The 14,333-nt window shown below is 40.2% G+C and overlaps 1 protein-coding gene across 1 annotated transcript; it reads left to right on the forward strand.

The window, feature by feature from the left end:
• The first annotated feature begins 5,173 nt into the window (after window positions 1-5,173).
• On the forward strand, window positions 5,174-7,258 carry LOC124036008 (cytochrome c oxidase subunit 7C, mitochondrial-like). The gene is made up of 3 exons (XM_046350040.1): window positions 5,174-5,356; window positions 6,625-6,771; window positions 7,165-7,258. The coding sequence occupies exons 1-2, from the start codon at window positions 5,282-5,284 to the stop codon at window positions 6,739-6,741; spliced, it is 192 nt and encodes a 63-aa protein (XP_046205996.1). The 5' UTR covers window positions 5,174-5,281; the 3' UTR covers window positions 6,742-6,771; window positions 7,165-7,258.
• The last annotated feature ends 7,075 nt before the right edge of the window (window positions 7,259-14,333 follow it).

Genomic DNA, 14,333 nt, shown 5'->3' on the forward strand with positions numbered 1-14,333 from the left:
TATGGGCAAGGTATCACAGCAATCCCTTCTTTGGTTTAGCTTCCCTGGCATTGTTTCCAAATGCTACTAGTTTTGCATTTGTGGCACAAGTCCTATTCAAGTCATGGGACCGATATTGGCATATTTTGCACATCATATCCAAACCATTCGAAAGTATCTCAAATTGGTTGTGTTGCTCTTCAAAGTCACTCATAGATTATTTGAACATGATGCACGAAAAATTATAATATCGGTCCCATCACGTGATCACGCCACAAATGCTAAAACATTAAAACTTCTTAGGGCTAGGCTCCTTTTTTTCTCTGAATTTCAGCCTGAATGACGTGCCCAAAGTAAATTGCCTGTTGCTCAGGACCTGAAGCCAGGATATGCATATAATTGGTACCATTGGAAAGAAAACACTTTGAAGTTTGTAGTAATGTTAAAATAATGTAGGAGAATATAACACAATAGACAATGTAGGAGAAAATCAAAAGAAAAACCAACCAGAAGTTTTTTGTTTGTTGAGAGAGACCATCTTCTTACAATGGGAAGTATAAGGTCATACTGAAGATTAGCTCCCTGGATGCAATTCCTATGGCTTCCACAGTGTGTCAGCAGTCTATGTTAAAGGTTTCAGGCTTGTAACTTCAAAAACAAATAAGAAATATCCCTTTTAGTACAGGGACACAGTCTTGGAAACTCGTGTTTGCGAGTGCTATGAAGACAGGACACACCTGCTAAAATCAGTTTCCTATTGAACATACTTCTTTCCAAAATAAATATTATAGTTTGATTACATTTTAGGGTATCTCAGGAGTAAATAGAAACCTATTTTGACTTGTTGAAGTTTGGGGGTAGATTTTCAGATTCCTTTCTCTGCAAATTGAACGAGTGGATTACTCAAGTCGATGGAGCTAACTAAACAGACTTTTTGCGATATAAAGAAGGAGAAATGACACTGCATGTTATAGCTGGGACCCTTTGGATGACAAATCAGATGAGGATTTTCACAAAGTAAGTGAATATTTCATTTTTGTGAATTTATGAAACCTGTGCCGGTGGAAAAATATTTTGATGTGGGACGCCATCCTCAAACAATTGCATGGCATGCTTTCGCTGTAATAGCTACTGTAAATCGGACAGTGCAGTTAGATTAACAAGAATGTAAGCTTTCAACTGATATAAGACACTTATATGTACCTAGATGTTTAATATACATCATTTTTATGGTTATTTATTTAATTGCGCGCCCTTCAGTTTCACCTGAAGTTTTCCCGCTAGCAGGATGCCTAGGCTATTAACATTTGGAAACAGTGCCAGGGAAACTAAACCAAAGCATGGATTGCTGTCACACCTGGCCCATATACTGATTAAAGGGTAAGGAAACCAATATAGGTGAACTATCCCTTTATCGAGAACAGTTTGTAAACCATTTGCAAAAAGCACAAGTCACATCAGCAATCATAGCAAGGACTTGATGAGAGGAGTACCATCACTGTAGAGGCCAAAATTAAACCGACGTAACAGCACGAGGGGGCCACAACAGACTTTCTTCCGTCGCGACATCCCTCCAAGGCCCTTCTGTTACCTTGCTAACCCTGGCCCGCAAGCTGCCTGAAGCCACTCACTGGACCCCTGTGATCACTCGGCTACGCATGCCTCTCGCTAACGTCAATATGCCTTGTCCATTGCTGTTTTGGTTAGTATCTATTGCCTTATTTCACTGTAGAGCCTCTATCCCTGCTCAATACGCCTTATTTAACACTTTAGTTCCACCTACCACACATGCGGTGACATCACCTGGTTTAAATTATATTTCTAGAGACAATATCGCTTTCATCGACAGTCTATGCACAGGTTTACCCTCACTGTATCCACATCCTACCGTTCCTTTGTCTGTACATTATGCCTTGAATCTATTCTACCGTGCCCAGAAATCTGCTGCTTTTACTCTGTTCTGAACGTACTAGATGACCAATTATTTTAGCCGTACTCTTATCCTACTCCTCTGTTCCTCTGGTGATGTGGAGGTTAATCCAGGCCCTGCGGTGCCTAGCTCCACTCCCATTCCCCAGGCGCTATTATTTGTTGACTTCTGTAACCGTAAAAGCCTTGGTTTCATGCATGTTAACATTAGAAGCATCCTCCCTAAGTTTATTTTATTCACTGCCCTAGCACACTCAGACAACCCGGATGTCCTAGACATGTCCGAATCCTGGCTCAGGAAGACCACCAAAAACCCTGAAATTTCAATCCCTAACTATAACATTTTCCGACAAGATAGAACTGCCAAAGGCGGCTGTGTTGCAATCTACTGCAGAGATAGCCTGCAGAGTTCTGTCTTACTATCCAGGTCTGTACCCAAATAATTTACACTTCTACTTTTCCAGAAACAAGTCTCTCACCTTTGCCACATGCTATAGACCCCCCTCTGCCTCTAGCTGTGCCCTGGACACCATATGTGAACTGATTGCCCCCCATCTATCTTCAGAGCTCATGCTGCTAGGTCACCTAAACTGGGACATGCTTACACCCCGGCCATTCTACAATCTATGCTTGATGCCCTCAATTCTCTCACAAATTATCAACAAACCCACCAGGTCCAACCCCAAATCCGTAAACACGGGCACCCTCATAGATATCATCCTAACCAATTTGCCCTCCAAATATACCTCTGCTGTTTTCAACCAAGATCTTAGGGATTACTGCCTCATTGCCTGCATCCGTAACGGGTCTGCGGTCAAACAACCCCCCCTCAGCAGCCTCCAACTGCTCTTCAGCATCACTACTCTGGATGGTTCTAACTTAGAATATGTAGACAACTACAAATACCTAGGTGTCTGGGTAGACTGTAAACTCTCCTTCCAGACTCACATTAAGCATCTCCAATCCAAAGTTAAATCTAGAATCGGTTTCCTATTTCACAACAAAGCATCCTTCACTAATGCTGCCAAACATACCCTCGTAAAACTGACCATCCTGCCGATCCTCGACTTCAGCGATGTCATCTATAAAATAGCCTCCAACAATCTACTCAACAAATTGGATGCAGTCTATCACAGTGCCATCAGTTTTGTTACCAAAGCCCCATATATCACCCACCACTGCAACCTGTACGCTCTCGTTGGCTGGCCATCGCTTCATACTCGTCGCCAAAACGACTGGCTCCAGGTCATCTACAAGTCTCTGCTAGGTAAAGCCCCACCTTATCTAAGCTCACTGGTCACCATAGCAGCACCCACCCATAGCACGCGCTCCAGCAGGTATATCTCACTGGTCACCCCCTAAGCCAATTCCTCCGTTGGCCGCCTTTCCTTCCAGTTCTCTGCTGCCAATGGCTGGAACGAACTGCAAAAATCACTGAAGCTGGAGACCTATATTTCCCTCACTAGCTTTAAGCACCAGCTATCAGAGCAGCTCACAGATCACTTCACCTGTACATAGCCCATCTGTAAACAGCCCATCCAACTACCTCATTCTGATACTGTATTTATTTATTTATCTTGCTCCTTTGCACCCCAGTATCTCTACTTGCACATTCATCTTCTGCACATCTACCATTCCAGTGTCTAATTGCTATATTGTAATTACTTCGCCACCATGGCTTACCTCCCTTATCTTACCTCATTTGTACTCACTGTATATAGATTTTTCTTTTTTGTACTGTATTATTGACTGTATGTTTGTTTATTCCATGTGTAACTCTGTGTTGTTGTATGTGTCGAACTGCTGTGCTTTATCTTGGCCAGGTCGCAGTTGTAAATGAGAACTTGTTCTCAACTAGCCTACCTGGTTAAATAAAGGTGAAAGAAATACAAAAATAAAAACAAAGCACTCACTTAGCATGCCAAGTGAAGAAAGGGAGGCATTTATTTGACACACGCTTGCATGCGCACATGCATACAGACACACACAACATAACATTTTATCTGCACAGTACAAATATACCAATGGGAATCTCATCATCCAGGAATTAAAGAGTTAATGGTCATCCTATTCATGGTCATCCAAATCAAATAGACTTTGAGAATGCTTCATACCATTCTAACTATCTAATGAAAAGCGAGATATAATCGGGTATAAATGGGAGTTGGTTAGAACGTTTCTATGACAGTAAAGCTATTAAAATGTGTATGGGAGTGGATTGGTGAGGTTAGGCACACATTCTGAATAAAAGAGCACTTTCAATATCATAAATTAAACATCACCTGCAGTGTTTTAACGTGAAGGTGTGTGGGTGTATGGCACCGTTTTGCACACATAGGCATAAATAAAAGTGAAGGTCCATTTGCAGCATAAAACATTGTAACATGAATTGCTTTCAGCAGGTTTATCGGAGTGCACACTGTCAGTCCTACCTGGAATACAGCTTCTTTCCAGAATGTTTAGCCCATCACATCCCTGGCCATAGAGATACAGATTTCTTTGATAATATCTATAGAAATAATTATGCACCCAAATGATCACAGGAACAACACATTTGATCAACATCAGATACACTGATTATACAACACATTAAGAACACCTGCTCTTTCCGTGACATAAACTGACCGGGTGAATCCAGTTGAAGGCTATGATCCCTTGTTGATGTCACTTGTTAAATCCACTTCAATCAGTGTAAATGAAGGGGAGGAGAATGGTTAAAGAATCATTTTTTAAGCCTTGAGATGTGGATTGTGTATGTGTGCCATTCAGAGGGCGAATGGGCAAGACAAAAGATTTGTGCCTTTGAATGGGGTGTGATAGTAGGTGCCAGGCGCACCGGTTTGTGTCAAGAACTGCAACACTGCTGGGTTTTTCACACTAAACAGTTTCCCCTGTGTATCAAGAATGGTCTACCACCCAAAGGACCTCCAGCCAACTTGACACAACTGTGGGAAGCATTGGAGTCAACATGGGCTAACATCCCTGTAGGGAGGGAGGTGCAAGTCAATATTAGGAAGGTGTTCCTAATGTTTGGTATCACATCATACATGTGCTGCACTTAACTGTATAGGCTACCTCCAGTTCTGCTCAGAATAGATGGCACACGGTAATGTTTTAATTTTAAATGACTTGACATTCAGTAAATAATACTTTATGTCTGAGTGAAAACGTTTGTTTAATGTTAAATGACAGTTTATGGTCTGCATAAATTATTGTTATGACTCCCTTGACAATGAGATTACATCTGGTGGAAAACCACATTTCCCAGCCCCAGCTTCGCATTTAGATTTCCTGTAGGGCCGTTCAACATTCTCTCTACAGCAACCCACGGCGCTGTGTTGTTCTTGGTTGAAGGAACAAGCAAATAATAATAATGTTGGGCCAGGTTGTACGTCGATTCACAACCTCTGCGGTTCGCTCATCTCATTACGGCGAGGGACCAGGACAGGTAATTTCCCAAAAAAATAAAGGTTATAAAGATTAGTTAAATAAAGCCGCTGTTAGGCTTAGCCGGCGTCTGTCGGTCATAAACTAGGTAACGTTAGCCTTAATCTACAGGGTTGTGTCAAAACTAAGTGCTAATTTTGGAAGTTATGAGTCATATCGAGATACGTTAGATATGGGTGTGTATTGTAGTCAAGGTCGTTGTCTATTTGACTCCTGTGTGGGACTTGTACTTGCCGTAACGTTGGTTAGGGAGCTAGTTAGCGTTACAAACCATGCAAAGCCATCTAGCTAGCTAAATTAGTCAATGCATTTATGCTAGCTAACTATTCAAATGTTACTCACGTTAGCTAGTCCTGGATTGTCAGAAGATACTGTGAAATAGATACGGATACTTCTTCAATTCGTCATAGAGGACATGGAGTGTTTAACATCCCTCTTAAACATGATTATTAGGGCTAGCGAGGCAGTTACCTACATTATTGGTTAAATCGTCAATTTGTACGATTAAACTGAGACTGAGCATACCATGTAACTGCAGCCTATGTCGAAAATATAAGACAAGGTCGTCACAAATCTGGGACCAGGCTTGGAAACTCAAGGGTGTACTCGCAATGGCTGACTGGTATTGTGGATGCAGTAATTTCGATGGTATTTTAAAATGTTTTCTCAACTGATACTGGATTACAATGGTAATGTTCATTCAAATTTTGCAAGCTGATGTGGCTCTTGCAGTGGATTGTATTTTTATAATGTCAGTTGAGTTGACTCAACAAATCACAGCACAAATTGAAGGGCACACTTCCTGCTTTTAGTCCTGGCTCAATGGCTGCCATTATGCCACCATTGACTTGACTGGAGACACCCTTTCTATTCATTCATATTTCTATGGTTTCTATGGTCTTAACCATTGTCATCTTCATCCTAGGCTGCAGCTAGCCAGCTAACGGTTAATGCTATACGGGATCCTTTGAACTTCCATACCACTAAAGAAAAACCTTAACACCTAACCCTTAACCATGAAAATGTTCAACTTCAATGGCGTAGGATCCCGAGTAGCAAGTACCGACAGCTAACATTACTTTCAAAGTCTTGCATTGAGTTCCAATTGTACTGGTTGACACTGATTGTCCTCAAGCAGACGTTGGTGGCAGTCCTACTTAGACGGACATAACCTTGTCCATGTATTCAGTCACGTGGAACTGTGATAAGCTTATTACATGGTCAGCTCTCTCTAAATACCTATGATGTCTTTGTGTTTATGTCTGTTAGAACCTGCCATTCTCAGTAGAAAACAAGTGGCGTCTGCTGGCAATGATGGTGGTGTTCTTCGGCAGTGGCTTTGCCTTCCCCTTTATCGTCGTCAGACACCAGCTCCTGAAGAAGTGAAGTGGCAATGCATGCCACGTAACCTCCAAGGTAATTGCCGCTGATCTATTTTTCATCTGAATGTCAGCACTGTTTGGCATTTACATGCATCCTGATGGGAACAATTACCAGACTTTGACATCTATCACGCAGTCGGTAGTTGCATCTTATTCTACAGCAGACCTCAAGTAAATTATCGGTGTCTGTGGGCGATAGTTACAAATGTCATGCAAGTTTATTTTCAGTTCAGCTTTTAAGATAAGCTTGCACATTAGCATGGTAATGTGATAGTTTATTACCAACCCTGATAAATATCTGATTGAAATTAGGCTGAATTTCAATCGTCACTGTCACATTTATCTTTGGTGTTTACTCAGAAATTGGATTTCTGTCATCGGCTTTGTATAAGCCTTCTTATCAATCTGTCTTTTGTGTCCTTTGCAGGTCTGCGCTCAACATATTTATCCAGCAGAATTCCATTCGCTTCGAAGAATGGAAATCCCTAATTATGTTTGTAAATAAAGTTCACTCAAATGTATATTGTTCAAATACGTTTTTGTCCTTGAGTTTGGGTTTCCACTAGATTCTATAGCCACAAAGTAAAAATTGGCTATTGTAAATATTCATGAAAACAAATCTGCTATTTTGTCTTAATTTAAGGTTAGCAGTGTGTTTTGTTTAAAATCAGATTTTAAGAAGATACATTGTGGAAATAGGCAGGGTTTAGCCACAATTATTTTGTGGCTATAGAAGCTAGTGACAACATTGAGTTTGTGGTCCAGACTGTGATGTCATGCTTCAGCATACACATCTCCAGAAGTGTCACTCATGGAGTAATGATTTTTATGCGAGTTTTCAGAATAATATGGGGAGAAGGCAAACTAGGTTTGTTTCCAAGTGGTATTTTCTGTGTGTATTTGACTCCATAATATACACTACCGTTTAAAGGTGGGGTCACTTAAAATGTCCTTGTTTCTGAAAGAAAAGCATGTTTTTTATTATGTCCACTGAAATAACAAAATTGATCAGAAATACGGTATAGACATTGTTAATGTTGTAAATGACTATTGTAGCTGGAAACGGCTGATTTTTATTTATTTTTTATGGAATATCTACATAGGCCTATTATCAGCAACCATCACTCCTGTGTTCCAATGGCACGTTGTGTTAGCTAATCCAAGTATATACATTTAAAAGGCTAATTGATCATTACAAAACCCTTTTGCAATTATGTTGGCACAGCTGCAAAACTATTCTGATTAAAGAAGCAATAAAACTCGCCTGTGAGATTAAAACGGCTGCATTGGACCTTTTAGGTAATTAACATCTCATCATGCTTAGGGTCATGTATGAAAATGCTGGACAGGCCATTATTTTGGCTACCATGGCTATGGCCTCATAGAATGACAAAATACCTCCATACACAGGGCACGAGTGGTCACTGACTGGTTTGATGAGCATGAAAACGATGTAAACCATATGCCATGTCTGTCTCACTTACCAGATCTCAACCCAATTGAAAACTTATTGGGAGATTCTGGAGTAGTGCCTGAGACTGCGTTTCCCACCAACAAAACATCAAATGATGGAATTTCTTGTGATGGAGCGTGAGCTTAATTGCTATGTAGCACTAGCTAGTTTGCATTGGCTTGGGAAACTACCTCTAACATAAAAATGGTATCATTGAGTTCATCTGACCGAGGAAGTAGATGTCTTCATTGCTAAAATCCTGAAATATTCCTTTAAGACACTTGTTAGTATTTCCATGCAGTTGGAGGCTCAATCTCTCCTGTCTGTCAATGCAGAGTTTATCTCAAATGAATGCTTTTTTTTAAAAGCAGTTTGCTTTTGAGATGTTAGGTCCATACAATTATGTCTTGAGGTGTGAACAAAATTGCTTCAATAATAGCATGCTGCTAGCACACTTTCAGAATATTGAATTACACAAAAGATGATTGACTCAGTCTGGAGAAAAATCTAAATGTTCACTAAATTAGATAAGACTTGTTTAGATTTAGGGTCTGTCACAAAATAAATTCAGTAGAAGGTATTGAAAGCCTAGAGGGTTGTTATAAAATGGAACTGTTTGTGCTACTGCCAAAAGCCTTAAATGTATTTAGCGTTGACATTGAATGTCAATTTGAATGCAGGGCATGAACCAAAACATCCAGTTCCTTCTGCTCTTTGCTATAGCTTTATGGATGGAATAGTTTTTCTCCTTCTCACTTGCTCTCTGTGTGTTCCTTCTTCAGCTGAAATTCATTGAATAACCTATTTCAGTTCAATAACCTTCCACCACTGGTATAAATATCCAATAACAGAAAAGAGAGGTACTGGGAAAGTGTCATGGGTAATATTCCAAAAGTAAGTCATTTTAATTTGCCTGTGCTCTGGACTCATTTTGGGGATGTGGTGCAAGGGTAGATTTTCAGGCTAGGTATGATCTTTTTGAAGTTGTGTGTGTGTCAGCAGGAGAGAGACCCTCACAATGGGACATTGGTCATAAGAATGAGAAATGACCAGGGCCCGGTTTCACAAAAGGCTAAGAGCATTGTTAAATCTCCAAGCTTTTTCACCGAAAACAATCAATGCTAAAGTTAAACTTGAAAACACTTGTTCTTTACAAGTAAGTGCTGTTGAATATTATTTTTATTCCAATTGCGCTAAAATAAGCCATCTCAATGTATAGCAGTGAAGGTTCCACAGAGGAGGAAGGGGAGGATAATCCCCCTTGGTGAATTTAAAAAAGGCTGATTCTGTGTCCTCGGGGTACATTTTTAGGATTTTATAAAAAAATATGTTTATATGTTAAATTCCCCCCAGATATCTTTTATCACCTCTATCAAGTATTTTAGCTACTTTTCAGATGTATTTTATACCTCAATTTTCACTGTTCAATTATAGGCAGAGTTACTCTGTGCAGTGTATGTGTTCTTTTGCCCATCTTAATATTTTCTTTTCATTGGCCAGTCTGAGATATCGCTTTTTCTTTGCAACTCTGCCTTGAAGACCAACATCCCGGAGTCGCCTCTTCACTCTTGACGTTGAGACTGGTGTTTTGCGGGTACTACTTCATGAAGCTGACAGTTGAGGACTTGTGAGGCATCTGTTTCTCAAATTAGACACTCTAATGTACTTGTCTTCCTGCTCTGTTGTGCACCGGAGCCTCACACTCCTCTTCCTATTCTGGTTAGATACAGTTTGCTCTGTTCTGTGTAGGGAGTAGTACACAACGTTGTACGAGATCTTCAGTTTCTTGGCAGTTTATCGCATGAAATAGACTTCATTTCTCAGAACAAGAATAGACTGACGAGTTTCAGAAGAAAGTACTTTGTTTCTGGCCATTAATGAGCCTGTAATCGAACCCACAAATGCTGATGCTCCAAATACTCAACTAGTCTAAATATGGCCAGTTGTATTGCGTCTTTAATCAGAACATAAGTTTTCAGTTGTTAAAAACATAATTGCAAATGGGTTTTCTAATGATCGCTTAGCCTTTTAAAATGATAAACTTGGATTAGCTAACACAACGTGCCATTGGAACACAGGAGTGATGTTTGCTGATAATGGGCCTCTGTATGCCTACATTATGTACATAATCCATAAACAATTGTCAGTTTCCTGCTACAATAGTCATTTTCAACATTAACAATGTCTACACTGTATTTCTGATCAATTTGGTGTTATTTTAATGGACATAAAATTGACCTTTCTTTCAAAAACAAGGTCATTTCTAAGTGACCCCAAACAGTAGTGTATATATTTTACGGATTTAGTGTAAACTATATGCTAGCTGTAATACTAGCCAAAGCATGTATGAAAACGCTAAGCAGTCTGTTATTTTTCTCAAACTGTACAAGCTTCATTTCCATCACAAACTTAACTGTGGTGGAAATGACAAAAATCCATTGTTATTAGTTTTAAATTTTGTTTTTTACTTTAGGCTTATTTAATCATGTTTTAAATTAATTGAATCTAGAAAATGCTCCAAGGTGTGCACGATTTGAAAACTTAAGTTGTATTTAACTTCATTTTTAGAAGATGCCAAATAAAACAGCACAGAGGTCACAGACATAGAAACAAAATAAAAAAATATATATACGATATGATACCAGGAACATCTGCAAAAAGACAGGGAGAGCTACTGTAAGAAAAGCGAGAACAAAGAAGCTAGAGAAGGCAATGGAAAGGCAACTGGCGTATTAGAAGACAGACTTTAGAGAGAACAGTTGAAATGGACACCTATCTATCAGGCAACACACCACCTCAGTCACCAGATGACTTACAGCCAGAACATGAGGCCAACATGCCTGCCCCAAACTTACCTGCCCCGTATGCACGCTCTGATATCCATTCCTCATAGTCTGCAACAGGATTGAGAAGCCAAAAACTTGCTGGGAGGTTGGAAGATGTCGTCCAAAAACACACAGAGGTCTTAGTTTTACGGAAAACTGAGAAATACAAAAAAAGTGGAAATACAAAAGAAAATGGAAAGACAACATTCCCCAAAGACGACGTGAGCAAGACAAAGGAGATGATCGTGGAATACAGGAAAAGGAGGGCCGAACATACCCTCATTCACATCGACAGGGCTGTAGTGGAGCTGGCTGAGAGTTCCAAGTTCCTTGGTGTCCACATCACCAACGAACTAGCATGTTCCAAACACACCAGGAAAGTCGTGAAGAGGTCCTTCTGTAGCTCAGTTGGTAGGGCATGGCGCTTGTAACGCCAGGGTAGTGGGTTCGATCCCCGGGACCACCCATACGTAGAATGTATGCACACATGACTTTAAGTCGCTTTTAATAAAAGCGTCTGCTAAATGGCATATATTATATTTATTATATTATTATTATAAGAGGGCACAACCATGCCTTTTCGCCCTCAAGAGACTGACATTTTTTGCACAGATCCTCAAAAAAAACAACTGCACCATGGAGCACATCATAACCGGTTGCATCACCGCCTGGTATGGCAAATGCTCGGCTTCCGACTGTAAGCGTACATCCCAGTACTTCACTGGGACCAAGCTTCCTGTCATCCAGGACCTACAGTTGAAGTCGAAAGTAGCCAAATACATTTAAACTCAGTTTTTCACAATTCCTGACATTTAATCCTAGTACAAATTTCCAGTCATTTGGGATCACCACTTTATTTTAAGAATGTGAAATGTCAGAATAAAAGTAGAGAGAAGGATTTATTTCAGCTTAATTTCTTTCATCACATTCCTAGTGGGTCTGACGTTTACATACACTCAATTAGTATTTGGTAGCATTGCCTTTAAATTGATGAACTTGGGTCAAACATTTTGGGTAGCCTTAAACAAGCTTCCCACAATAAGCTGGGTGAATTTTGGCCCATTCCTCCTGACAGAGCTGGTGTAACTGAGTCAGGTTTGTAGTCCTACTTGCTTGCACATGCTTTTTCAGTTCTGCCCACACATTTTCTATGGGATTGAGGTCAGGGCTTTGTGATGGCCACTCCAATACCTTGACTTTGTTGTCCATAAGCCATTTTTCCACAAGTTTGGAAGTATGCTTGGGGTCATTGTCCATTTGGAAGACCCATTTGTGACCAAGCTTTAACTTCCTGACTGATGTCTTCAGATGTTGCTTCAAAATATCGACATAATTCTCCTTCCCCATGATTCCATCTATTTTGTGAAGTGCACCAGTCCCTCCTGCAGCAAAGCACCCCCACAACATGATGCTGCCACCCCCATGCTTCACGGTTGGGATGGTGTTCTTTGGCTTGCAAGCCTCCCCCTTTTTCTTCCAAACATAACAATGGTCATTATGGCCAAACAGTTCTATTTTTGTTTCATCAGACCAGAGGACATTTCTCCAAAAAGTACAGTCTTTGTCCCCATGTGCAGTTGCAAACTGTAGTCTGTTTTTTATGGGGCTTTTGGAGCTGTGGTTTCTTCCTTGTTGAGCAGCCTTTCAGGTCATGTCGATATAGACCTCGTTTTACTATCAATATAGGTACTTTTGTACCAGTTTCCTTCAGCATCTCCACAAGGTCCTTTGCTGTTGTTCTGGGATTGATTTGCACTTTTTGCATCAAAGTACGTTCATCTCTAGGAGACAGAATGTGTCTCCTTCCTGAGCAGTATGACGGCTGCGTGGTCCCATGGTGTTTATACTTGTGTACTATTGTTTGTACAGATGAATGTGGTAACTTCAGGCGTTTGGAAATTGCACCCAAGTATGAACCAGACTTGTGGAGGTCTACATTTATTTTCTGAGGTCCTGGCTGATTTCTTTTGATTTTTCCATGATGTCAAGCAAAGGTAGGCCTTGCAATACATCCACAGGTACACCTCCAATTGACTCAAATTATGTCAATTAGCCTATCAGAAGCTTCTAAAGCCATGACATGATTTTCTCGAATTGTCCAAGCTGTTTAAAGGCACATTCAAGTTAATGTATGTAAAATTCTGACCCACTGGAATTGTGATACAATGAATTATAAGTGAAATAATTTGTTTGTAAACAATTGTTGGAATAATTACTTGTGTCATGCACGAAGTAGATAGTTTGTCAACAAGAAATTTGTGGAGTGGTTGGTCATCCAAGTCACCCAAGTCATAGACTGTTCTCTCTGCTACCGCATGGCAAGCAGTACCGGAGCGCCACGTCTAGGTCCAAAAGACTTAACTTCTACCTCCAAGCCAGAAGACTGCTGAAAACTTATTAAAATGGCCAGCAGGACTATTAACATTGATCCCCCCCTTTGGTTTACACTGCTCTACTCGCTGTTTATTATCACTTTACCCCTACCTACATGTACAAATTACCTCGACTAACCTGTACCCCCCCCCCCGCACATTGACTTGTATGTGGCCTCGTTATTGTTATTTTTTGTTACTTTTTATTTTCATTTTTTACTTTAATTTATTTTGTAAATATTTTCTTATCTCTATTTCTTGAACTGCATTGTTGGTTAAGGGCTTGTAAGCATTTCACGGTAAGGTGAATACCTGTTGTAATTGTCGCATGTGACAATTAAAATAGAATTTGATTGGAAAACAGCAAATGGAGGGAACTTCGCCGAACTTGAGAGGAATTTTATTGTTTAAAAATGCCATCATTGCAGAGTTAAAGCAAAAAGTATTTTTTTAAATGTGCAGCTAGAAAAATTGAGTGTCATGTAGTAGCCTAAACCTATCGATGTTACATTGAAGTGGGTGAATGGAATATGAATGACAGTAATCCAATATGGTGTAATAGAAATAAGGCCATGCTCCTCCCTCATCTTAAACAGCACCGACCGCCGCTGCTGTATAGGTGATAATATAGCTCTCTGAGCTGATCCGTCGTCAGTACGGTGTGCAATAATTATAATGTTGAGGTAAGTTGTGAATGGAAAAAGCTGATCCGAGAACAGCTCTGCCTTTCTTTCGATCCTGTCAGTATCGGCACATGCTCCAACTATGCGTGGGGTTTTGGAAACATATGTTTTAGGAACGATGCATTGTTTAACCACTTGTAAGCCTACATTGCATCGGAAAACCTCAGTAAATCCGCCAGGAGGTTGTGTATTTTCTTGCATTGCATCGGCTTGTTATAAAATCATAAAACATTCAATGGGGTCAACGAGGAGGGGCAAATACT

Source organism: Oncorhynchus gorbuscha, linkage group LG05 (genome assembly GCF_021184085.1).
Source record: "Oncorhynchus gorbuscha isolate QuinsamMale2020 ecotype Even-year linkage group LG05, OgorEven_v1.0, whole genome shotgun sequence".
NCBI lineage: Eukaryota > Metazoa > Chordata > Actinopteri > Salmoniformes > Salmonidae > Oncorhynchus > Oncorhynchus gorbuscha.